At 42.0% G+C, this 12,500-nt stretch overlaps 1 protein-coding gene across 3 annotated transcripts in view; it reads right to left on the bottom strand.

Moving 5' to 3' along the window:
• Positions 1–12,500, bottom strand: part of eml5 (EMAP like 5) — a 184,432-nt gene that overhangs the window by 19,499 nt on the left and 152,433 nt on the right. For all 3 annotated transcript variants that reach the window (XM_076295671.1, XM_076295670.1, XM_076295669.1), the window contains 2 exons: positions 9,765–9,953; positions 8,951–9,123 (listed from right to left, as the gene is read on the bottom strand). In XM_076295671.1, the coding sequence (XP_076151786.1) occupies positions 8,951–9,123; positions 9,765–9,953 (362 nt within the window). The remainder of the gene's footprint in view (positions 1–8,950; positions 9,124–9,764; positions 9,954–12,500) is intronic.

The following is a 12,500-nucleotide window of genomic DNA, read 5'->3' as shown; positions in this document are numbered from 1 at the left end:
GAGGATACATATTTTATAAACCACTTCCTAATACTATAATTAATAATTAACTCAGGAGTTACAAGTGGTTAGTTAATGATATTTTGTGAGCTCATCTAAAGTGAGGACGTTTTATGCCTTGCAACACATTTACAAATGAGTTATAAAGTTTACATTTGCATTTATTCATTTAGCCGACACTTTCACCCAAAGCGACTTACACGTGTCAATGAAATTAAAGGGCAAGGCCACATTGGTGGACAACGGGGTTTGAACCCCCAAGTTTATGGGTTACTGCATGTTAACCCTGTTCCCTATCCACTACACTACCTCTGCCCAGTGGTATTACAGTACAACAGTCAATTCAAAAATATAATATAGATATGCCTGTTTACTATGAACAAACCATTTTTAACTGTGTGTAAACATAATTTACAGATGAGAATTAATGTAGGAATAATGCTTTACAAATGAAGAATACAGCATTTAATAATAGTTTACAGATGTTTAATAACAGTGTGTAGTAGAAGAAAACAGAAACTCTTGCATAGTTGTAGGGGTTTCTATCTGGGCCAAGGTAGTGTAGTGGATAAGGAGCTGGACTAGCTTGCAGTAGCCTGAAAAATTGGGGGTTCGATTCCCGGCTTTCACTGTTATGTCAATGGCCTTCAATTTAATTGACATGTGTACGTCGCTTGTCTGCTAAATGAATGAATGTGAATGTAATCTTTACAACTCATTTGTAAATGTGTTGCAAGGCATAGAAAGTCCTCACTTTAGATAAGCTCACAAAATATCATTAACTAACCACTTGTAACCCCTGAGTTAATCATGAATTATAGTATTAGGAAGTGGTTTATAAAATATGTATCCTCAACTAATCATTGGTGCATGTGTATATTGCATAATGTATTACGTATTAACAATAAGTCATAAACATATTTTAGATATAGACTTATTTACTATGAACAAATCATTTATAACTGTGTGTACAAATACTTTATTTATGAGAATTAACATAGGAACAATGCTTTACAAATGATGAACAAAGCATTTTGTAATAGTTTGCAACTGGTTTATAATAAGAAAATGATTTCATTATAAGTGGTTCTTTCATTACTTATTAAGTATAAATCATGTACTTACAAACATGTTTTTTGGATAGGCTTATTTACTATGAACAAACCATTTATAATTGTGTGAACAAATGCTTTACTGATGATAAATTATGTATGAACAAGAAATTACTAATGATGAACAAACCATTAACTAATAAGTAACAAAGGCTTAATAAATTATGAATTGTGTGTAGTTATTATAAAGTGTTACCGTAATGTACAATGGGTACAATGGAGGGAGCAGGAAGAGTGAGAAGAGTAAGAATTAGAGGAGGCTGAAGAATAGGACGTGGAGGTGAAGAAGTAGGAGGAAGAAGAGGATAAGGAGGGGAAGAGGAAGGGTAAGAAGTAGAGCCCGACCGATTTATCGGCAGGCAGATATTATCGGCCGATGTTAGGCATTTTCCAAACTATCGGTATCGGCATTTATAATGGCCGATAAATGAATATTTTAAAAATAAAATAAAAACGGACGAAACACCCTTCAACCATGTCATGAGTGTTGCCGTTGTATAGTTTGTCCACCAGAGGGCACTCTACACCGTCCCTGCTGGCAACACTCGTGTATAACGCGCCACACATCCTGCAACCTGCTGATCCAGCCAGAGTCAGGCAGAGAGAACCAGTTATCCGCGAGTGAGATCATCGGTGAAGTGTGTTCATGGTGAGTTGGTCACGAGACATACATTGCTTGAATAACAATTAAAAGAACATCCCCATGAGTTCTCTTAACTCAAATAAGCGTGACAAAATTTGTGAAAACAATGTCCAGTTTTGCTGCTGTTAAATAAGCCGAGAGTGAAGCGGAATTAGCTAGTAATTACATTACGTTGTTACAGTGTAGTTGACTGTCTGTCCTTTTAACTTTTGACAATGTGACTGAAGATGTATTTCTTTAATAGCATAACAGTTATAGCAGTGAGACGTATCATCTCTCCCCAGCCTGTTATTTTGAAAGCGTATGTTTTACAATTTGCAGTATGACATTATCCATTGCTAAATTATGGCTCATCATAGACTAGCTAACCACAAAGCTAGCTAATGCCATGAATATCAGACCGGTTTCAGATCAGCATGGAATCCTCCCATATAATAATGTCGCAGGGGTATCGGCCTGAAGTCGCTTCCATGTATGTTGGCTTTTGATCGTTCCTACTACCCAAAGCAGATCCCGCTATCTGTTTTTTTTACCCTAGCTTCCATGTATGTTGGCTTTTGATCGTTCCTACTACCCAAAGCAGATCCCGCTATGTTTTTTTTTACCCCAGCTTCCATGTATGTTGGCTTTTGATCGTTCCTACTACCCAACGCAGATCCCGCTCTATCTGTTCTTTTTTTTTGCGTGTGTAGCAGGCAGCCAGGCACGTCAGATCAGCCTCCTGGAGCAGCGATTTTCAGGTTGGTAAATTGTCAGAAAATAGGCATTGTGTCAATTGTATGACTGTTTATATATTTGCTTGCTAGGCTAAGCCATAACTTGGTGTACATTACTTTATAAAGAGCTGTTTTGGGGTAATTACAACTTCGTTGTGAACTAATTCACGTTAGCTAGTTGAGCTAACACTGGAAAATATGTTAAACCTAGCTAGCGGCTATGGCGAAATGTTAACACTACAGCATCCATGATTACCGGTACAAGGACAGCAATATGCTTGGGTGTAAGAATAGCAAGTTATTATTTGACCGTGAGACTTCACCCAGGAAAGGCTGTCGTTTTTGTATGGAGAGGAGTGGGAGCTAGGCTAACGTTACTGTCTTGGCTGAGCTAACCTGCTGGTCGTGTCATCATAACGCCTTTGCACAGAGGAAATGCACAGATGCATCAGCCGAAGTTCCCAAAGCAAATGTAGGCTACGTTTCAGTCCCAACTTTCTCTAGTCACTTCCAGAGTTCGTGTTTTGGCCGGCGTTAGCGCGCTAGCCAAGTAACGGCATTAGCTCGCCTCTGCTTGATTGAAATATCAGCTGAGGTAATGCTAATGGGTTTGAAATCTATTTCTCCGAGCTCGGTAGTGGTTCTCTGCATCTATGAAAATGCATTAACAGCAATCGGTAAAGGTAGACATTAAAGATGAAAGTGTTGCAGTGAATTAATTGTTATTTTTGTCTCTTGCAGGAGAAGAACCTGATTTTTGGGGGAACATTTTCTAACAGCATTTTTTCATCATTCAGACTTTTTTAAACATTCAATAAAATGAATTGAAAATATTTCTGGCATCTTTCTTGTGTCTTTATAGATCTAATAATTTATAGCCTAGTGTAAAATGTGCAATCTCAAGTTCCGACCTAAATAAATAAAGGTCGTATAAGCCAGGGGTGGGCAGCTTTGATGAGTCGTTGAAACATTGGCTCATTGTCGTTTTCGATTATTTGCCGACATCCCGGCGATGTCTTGCCAATGAGCAAACGCTTCCTATGCGATGTCTTCTAGACTATAACGGCATTCATCGGCCCGACATCGGTAAGATTTATGTGTGCCGTCTGGGTAGGGACTAATTATTACACACGCACACTCAAACATTTAGGAGTGACCTTTATCTTGTTTAATGATAATACAAATGATGATGATAGTAATAATGTCATCATTATTTTTTGTAATTATTACTGTCAATAATAATAATAATAATATTGCTGGTAGTAATAGTTGTGGATGTAGCAGCAATCATTTTATTTTTATGTTTATGTTATGTTTTATGTTATGTTGTTTTTTGTATATCTCTCATATCTTGTTTACTTTATATTTTGACAGATGGCAAGTGGAGGACGAAGTCAAGTATGGGAGCATTTCACAAAAGGCCCATCAGTCACGTGCAACGTCTGCAAAGCCTCTGTGATCCAGGGATCTGGCAGCCTCAAATTTAAAACTACATCTAACTTGTGGGCACACCTTAAATCAAAACATAAAGACAACGAGAAGACGTTTTATTTATCAGAACTTTAATATATTTTGATGTTCCTCTGTTCCACTGTGACAATATTATTTAAAAATAAACAAGTTTGTTTTTAAAATGCATTATCATATTATTTTAGTCAATACTCATAAATAACTACAAATAACTAATGTTAGGGAAATCTGTTAATGTTTTGTTGCGCGTTTTCTGAAAAATATATATATATATCGGCCGATATATCGGAATATCGGATTTTTAAATCAACAAATATTTGTATCGGTATCGGCCTTCAAAATCCTTTATCGGTCGGGCTCTAGTAAGAAGAGTAAGAAATAGCCCTTTTGCAGGCAAAAAAAAAAAACAGTCTACATGTGGGGATATTGACCAGGCATCATGTCATCATGTAGACTGATTTTTTTTTCTCAGTGAAATTGGTATTTTGTGTTTTGACTTGGAAAAACACACTTGAAGTTTGGATCCCTGTATGTTTACAGAACTATGACAAAAGTATGACCTCAAACTGACATAGCCTACCTTGTGCACAGAGAAAGCAAAAGCCAGATGTGTTTTTATTCAGACCATCAGTGTGTAAGTTGCCACATTGTGTGCTTATTATTGTGATGGCTTGTGTTTTCTGTTTGATACAAAAACACCATTTTTACGAAGGTGTGAAGAGTTAAGAAAGGTGTGTTAGCTTTTGCAAGAGAACTACAATGTTTTGCTGATTTGGTGAAAGGTTTTCCTATTTGTGTGTTTTGTAAAAATAGCCATAGTTACAAGCAATCAGAAAAAACTGTAATAGGTTGGGAACACCTGAGGGGCCTAAAAACCTGATAAAAAATTATGTGTTCCATTACACCACAGACACATGCCCAGGTGTGCGCGTGTGTGTGCGTGTGTGCGTGCGTGTGTGTGTGTACTTGTGTGCGTGTGTGTGTGCGTGCATGTGTGTGCGCGCGTGTGTATGTGTGTGTGCGTGCGTGTGTGTGCGTGCGTGCGTGCGTGCGTGTGTGTATGTGCGTGCGTGCGTGTGTGTGTGTGTGTGTGTGTGTGTGTGTGTGTACCTGATGTCTTGTATGGTAGAGCGTGCGTGTACAGTGGGTCCCCGTTAAGTTTGGACGGGTTCCTTCATGAATCACGCACCCCATTTTCTCAGCAGAAATGGCACAAACTGCAGTTGACACAAACAATCACAAGGTGTCACTTGGGTGCCACTACTATTTTTGATTACTGCTTCCATGATGCAGCGGGGGCACGGGAACTTAAATTGATCACGGTAGTTTAAGCTTACACTTGACAAAACATTCTAATATGAAAATGTAGATGCAATTGTTGTAAAACGGTGCAGCTCCTTTAAGAAAGAACCGTGTGCAGGGATGGAGAGAGAGAAAGCGAGAGGGGATAGGCCTATGTGTGTTAGAACTTAGCGTGTGGAAAAAGTACGTGCTGTTGAGACTTGAGCGAGTCATATTCAAAATAATGCAAAAAAAAGCAATTATCCTCATTCATTGCAACCAAAGCATGCCTGCTTGCCGACGTTCAAACGAAAAATATATCAAAGCACCTTTTGCGTTTGAATGTAGCACGAAAATGTTTTTAAACAGCTGGACAAATGATTTAGCTAATTGATTATATAACCTGTACACCAGAAATTGTTGAACATTTACCTGTACAAGTACATTGACAGTAGCCCAGCCTAACAGCATGTTGTAGGCCTGTAGAAATTTCACTTAAATTGCAACCGCAACATGCCTGCTTGCCAACGTTCAAACGACAACGAAAAAGATAATAAAACAACAAGAGGGTTGAGTCTGAATGACACTGAGTTTTTAGACACTGAGTTTTTGTAGTTAAGAAATATTTTCGTATAAAAAAATGGTCATTCTTCAATCTCCTTCACTGACGCCTATGGAAAAGGCTTAACGTCCCAAAACAACGATCAATGATAATCAAATTTCTCTCTCACATTGCTCCTCATAACCATCTATAAAAAGTGTTTTTTCTTTTCTTTTTGAGCACATCCGAATCCCAGGACATAACGCACTGGACCTTATAATAGGCTCGAGATATAATTCCAAAGGGGGCAGATAGGGGCCACTGCACTTAAAACTTAAAAAGATGAAGCTTTCCGAACTTTGAAATTGCGATCAGTGACTGGCATCGGGTGAACGAAGCTTTTCGAAGTTGAACAGGCTATTAAAAACTATTTGCGCACCTCCATGTCACAGGAGAGACTGGGCTCTCCCTTCTATGAAAAAGACGTTAGGCTACCTGCAAACTGGCCTATGATTTCATTGCTGAGTTTGCGGCAAAGCAAGAAAATGTTTTTTTTCCTGAGTCAGGATATGGCGAGTCAGTGTCATTTATTTGTTCAATGTTAGCCTATAGATACAGACCAGTACATCTTATCAATAGTTTGAATGTCGTGTGTGTTTCTGCTCATTGACAAATACCGTTCAGCACAATGATTCATTCCCAATTAATTCCCCCTGTTAAAGTGTTCGCCTTTGTTACACTATTTGGTTTTGTGATGTAGCCTATGATAAACACCATATGGCCAAATATGTGACTCAGCTAATGTTATAGGCTATACAATTGAATGTTAGATTAGACTAGGCTACTATTAAAATACACCAACGGTAGCCTTGGCTATGTGTAAAGTAGCCTAAGCTATCGCATGATTTCATGCACGTAAGTGAAAAGGGCCTTGCATCTGTCAAGTTCGCACAGGGCCTCACATCCCCTTGCGACGGCCCTGCAGCTCCTCCTAAGACAGCGAGGAAAAAGTTAAAATACGCGATAAACCCGGGAAAAGTTGACAGGTTTGTTTCGGTCCCGGTGATTATTTGTGAAATTGTGCAAACGACAGCCTTTTCAAGGCATTTCAAGGAAGGAGTCGTAGCATGCAAGCTCCCAAATTGACCCAGTAGCCTAAGGCATCAATAAATTGTTGGGACTGGGGAGGGTCATGCGTTTTTTCTCAATCACTTTGGAGGGTCATAGAAAAAATTCTTGCTGGCGAGGGAGGGTCACGTCTTTTTTGACTAACGCTCCCAAAACTCCTCCGGAAGCCCCTTAATTAAATAAATAACGAACAGTCCCTAATTGATTAATAGCCTAGGCCTACACCAGCAATTGTTGAACATTGACCTGTACAGGACATTGACAGTAGCCCAGCCTAACAAGCAAATGTTGCAAAATACATCAAAAGACGCAATTAATCAGAAATAAATAATGTAATCTGCATCGCTTTATTTAACAAACTGCAAGCAACAAGAGCATTGAGTTCGCTGTAAGGCCAAACCCAAGAGCAAAGCCTATCTGTTAAGGCAGTCGATAGGCTATATAACGAGCTGTGTGCCTGGAAAGACGATAGATGACGGCTCTGGTCATCCCATACCCTCCCCCCACTTCCTGTAGCCTACCATTATGAAGGCCTGTAGCCTAAAACGACTCGTTGCCGTTTTGTGACATTAAGCTTTTTCACGTTAAGCCCCCCTCCCCCATCCCCTTCTTTCACAAGCAGTGGGGGAGCGCGGGGCACAAAGTAACACTTTTTGGTAGACAAAGGAGGGTTCTCCGCGCTTCTGTCGTTTGGCCACAATCCGTTGCAACCAGGCCAGGACAGATATTTTAGAGAGAAGGAGAGACGCCGGTGCAGCTCAGATGTCTTCTTAATTTTCTTTATTCTTTAGTAAAAGGTGCAGAACATTATTAAACGTTGACTAACATTTCGATGTGTCGATGTTTTTGACTAACGAACATCGAAACGTTAGTCAAAGTTTAATAATGTTCTGCACCTTTTACTAAAGAATAAAGAAAATTAAGAAGACATCTGAGCTGCACCGGCGTCTCTCCTTCTCTAACACTTTTTGGCTTTGGCTAAATATTTCTAAAATCATTTGAGTTTCACTAGTCACATGTTTTAACAAGCAACACTTGTTATTGAACTAATAACAGACGTGTGTCGAAAATTAACTTTATTTTCCATACGGAGAAATAACATATGCAGTCTAACCAAGGTCAATCATGCCAAAAAAGCCCTCAAACCTGAAAACACATGAGGCAAAAGTGCAAAACATCACAAAACTAACTAAACTAACACGCGCATATTTTTGTATTGCAATCATTGTAGCCTACAGTTGTAACAGCGCGTAACAGTCGTTTTACTCTCCGGATGCGCTCATTATAAAGAACGTTTAACGTGTCCCAAAAACAGCTATCAATTAATCACCAAACGTCTTATAAACAAGTATTGCCAGGAGCAACACCTTGCAAAAAACGATAACAATAGGCCTAGGCCTTTATATGGCTCTGCTCCTGCCTAGATTCGAACTCAGAACTGCCTGAAAGTTGCAGACCTGTTCTGGAAATACGTGCATTAGGCCTAACCCACTCGACCGTCAGACAAAGCTATCTGCTTTTCTTTGTCATATGAATGCTGTCATTTTGTTAACATTACTGTTAAGGAGATGCTGTAGGCAAAGTCTATATTTCAACCTCGTTAGTGTAGTAAAAAAAATCAGAACTATTCACAAGGTTTCTGGGCAGCATATTTATGTTCTGTTAGCAAGCAAACTTCTCATGACTACCGACAAAGTAGCCTACTGCCAGCTGACGAAGCTCTCATTTTAAAACATTACTGAGAGACAGACACTGTACAATCAAGAAATCTTGCCACTGAATCCAAAACTATGTTTAACATTATGTACAAGGCTTAGGCTACAGTGGACTAGCATGTTGCAGGGGCTGCTAAAAACACAGAGAAACGCACTGAAAACTCGGCCAATCACAGCCCTTGCTCTCGAATGCGCCGTCTGGTTCGACCGTGGAACTCCACAGCGGACTATGCTGCCCCCAAGCGGCTGCAGTTGTACTTACATTTCACCATTCACCATGATCGTGAATGAAGTGTCAATTTTTAACTGGGACCCACTGTATGTGTGTGTGTGCGTGTGTGTACCTGATGTCTTGTATGGTAGAGCGGCGGTCTCTCTTCTTGCCCCAGATCTTAAGTGAGGAGACGAGCAGGATGATGAACTCTCCGTTCTTCATGCCGATGGCCACCATGTCGCCCTCAGGGCTGTAGCTCACCGTACGCACCGCATGGCCCAGATTCACCTTATTCAGCATCTTCTGCAGGGACACACACACACATATACACACATATACACACGCATAAACACACACACACACACACACACAAAGCAGCGCTTAAGAAGATTTGCTCTCGGGATCTCCCTACAGTTCAGAATCACAATAATAAAAGAACTAAATATGCATTTTTTTCCCTACAAAGTACGAACATAACTCCGATACAATATAGAGGGAATGCACCGACAGTACGAACATAACTCCGATACAATATAGAGGGATGTGTGTGTGTGTGTGTGTGTGTGTGTGTGTGTGTGGTCTGTGTGTGTGTGCATGTGTGTGTGTGTGTGGTCTGTGTGTGTGTGTGTGTGTGTGTGTGGTCTGTGTGTGTGTGCATGTGTGTGTGTGTGTGTGTGTGTGTGTGTGTGTGTGTGGTCTGTGTGTGTGTGTGTGTGTGTGTGTGGTCTGTGTGTGTGTGTGTGGTCTGTGTGTGTGTGTGCGTGTGTGTGTGTGTGTGTGTGGTCTGTGTGTGGTCTGTGTGTGTGTGTGTGTGTGTGTGTGGTCTGTGTGTGTGTGCATGTGTGTGTGTGTGTGTGTGTCTGTGTGTGTGTGTGTGTGTGTGTGGTCTGTGTGTGTGTGTGTGGTGTGTGTGTGCAAATGTGAGTGTGTGTGTGTGTACTGACCCTCTCCGGTATGTCCCACAGGCGTACGGTGCCGTCCTCTGCGGCGGACAGGAAGAGCTCTCGTGAGGGGTGAGTGCCCAGGCCCCAGATGGGGCCGTCCATGTGGCCGTTCACCAGGATGTTACACGCCGCGTTCTTCTCCCCCACCTCGATGATCTCCGCATTACGCGTCCCCACCAGGATCTTACCCTAACACACACACACACACACACACACCACACATACATAATTATTCTTTTTTCAAATGATTTTACGTTGTGTTTCATGTTTTCTTTTTTGGTATGATCTTTACTTTTTAAACTATTAAACTATTGACTATTACCCTTCTATGCTTTTATTTTATGTAAACTACATTGAATGACCTCTGTGTATGACATGTGCTATAAATAATCTTGACTTGACTTGACTAGGCTACACAGCCATTCACAGCAGCTACTGTATCCACCTGACTATAGGCTGCAGAGCATACCTGTCAACACTCCCGTTTTTCCCGGGTTTCTCCCTTATTTCAAGGTCATCTCCCAGCACCCTCCCATTTTGTACGGGAAAACTCCCATAATTTGCATGGCCATCAAACTTCATTTTAAAATCATTGATCCATTCTGGTTGCCAGATTGTGTATGAAATACACCCTACACATACACGATCACTTAGTTTCAATATCAACCGTTTTGTCACAGGGCTAAAACCTGGCAAGCCAAAACCCAAATAAAGAAGCGGGTGCCGACTGCGCAGCCTGAGTCTCGTCGTAAGCAAGCGGGCTAGTTGAATGGCCTACTCCAGAACTAGCTGTTGTGAAATTATTGGGAATTTAATTGATTAACACAAACACATCACATAAACTGTTATTGAGTGTTTTTGATACACTGAACTTGTGCCCTCGGAACCAAATCTGACAGCAAGCAGCTTTGTTTGGAGTTTTGGAAGTAGGCTGCAGGCAGGCAGCTGGTGGATACATAACTGGCATGCATAAAGTAATGGTAAGGTAAAAGCAACGACCGAAATGCAGTGCTGAAACACGTGTATGAAACGTATTAAATATGCAAACACAGATCCGGTATAAACACTGACCCCCCCGAAAAAACATTTTTGAAAGCTAAATGTTGACAGGTATGCTGCAGAGTACAGTGCTAAGAGGGGGCATTTGCGATTTTCAAGGGGGTTTGCGGCGCAAACATCCATGTCACAGTTAAAATGAATGAATAGTAGGCCAATGTTATCCGCGAGCAATAGACAAACTGCAGCTAACCACAAGAACCCAGCTGTGTTTTGACATTAGCTTAACAGCTAAGGCTCTTACATGCTGCTAACCGCTAATAACGTTACCAGCTAAGGCTCTTACATGCTACTAACCGCTAATAACGTTACCAGCTAAGGCTCTTACATGCTGCTAACCGCTAATAACGTTACCAGCTAAGGCTCTTACATGCTGCTAACCGCTAATAACGTTACCAGCTAAGGCTCTTACATGCATGCTGCTAACTGCTGATAACATTGCAAGCCAATGTGTCTAGGACACAAGTCTGCATCTTATTGTTTTGCCGAAGGGGTGCCCCAAGGCTCAGTGCTGGGGCCCCCTCTTTTTGCTGTGTACACTACCTCATTAGGCACGATCATCCACTCACATGGCTTCTCATATCACTGCTACAGATAATACACAACCTTATCTATCCTTCTCGCCTGATGATGCCACAGTCTTGGTGCGGATCTCGAACTGTCTCTCTGATATATCTGCTTGGATGAAAGAACATCACCTCCAGTTAAACCTCTCTAAGACTGAACTACTGGTCTTCCCAGCAAAACAAACCATACATCACATCAACATCAACATCAAAACTGACACCCTCTCTCTTGCACCTACCAAGGCGGCAAGAAACATAGGCGTCATGATTGATGACCAACTAACCTTCTTCGACCATGTTGCCTCTCTTGCCCAGTCGTGTCGGTTCGCACTATTTAACATAAGGACAATCAGACCGTCCCTAACCCCACATGCCACTCAGACCGTCCCTAACCCCACACGCCACTCAGACCGTCCCTAACCCCACACGCCACTCAGCCCGTACCTAACCCCACACGCCACTCAGCCCCTACTATAAGGACAATCAGACCGTCCCTAACCCCACACGCCACTCAGCCCGTACCTAACCCCACACGCCACTCAGCCCCTACTATAAGGACAATCAGACCGTACCTAACCCCACACGCCACTCAGCCCCTACTATAAGGACAATCAGACCGTCCCTAACCCCACACGCCACTCAGCCCGTACCTAACCCCACATGCCACTCAGCCCCTACTATAAGGACAATCAGACCGTCCCTAACCCCACACGCCACTCAGCCCCTACTATAAGGACAATCAGACCGTCCCTAACCCCACACGCCACTCAGACCGTCCCTAACCCCACACGCCACTCAGCCCGTACCTAACCCCACACGCCACTCAGCCCCTACTATAAGGACAATCAGACCGTCCCTAACCCCACACGCCACTCAGCCCCTAGTCCAGATGGTTATGGTTACATCACGCTTTGACTGCTGCCCTCATCACGGGCCTTCCAGCTTGTGCGATAAAACCGTTACAGATGGTCCAGAATGCTGCGGCCCATCTGGTTTTCAATCAACCAATAAGGGCACGTGTTACCCCGGGCAATAAGGGCACGTGTTACCCCGGGCAATAAGGGCACGTGTTACCCCGGTGTTCATTGAGCTCCACTGGCTTCCCTTCGCCGCC

Source organism: Alosa pseudoharengus, unplaced genomic scaffold (genome assembly GCF_046254945.1).
Source record: "Alosa pseudoharengus isolate Yale_2024_CS ecotype anadromous, Long Island Sound unplaced genomic scaffold, YU_APseudo_1.1 YU_APseudo_1.1_scf_2, whole genome shotgun sequence".
In the NCBI taxonomy this organism is placed as follows: domain Eukaryota; kingdom Metazoa; phylum Chordata; class Actinopteri; order Clupeiformes; family Clupeidae; genus Alosa; species Alosa pseudoharengus.
This window is presented reverse-complemented; position numbering and strand designations above follow the sequence as displayed.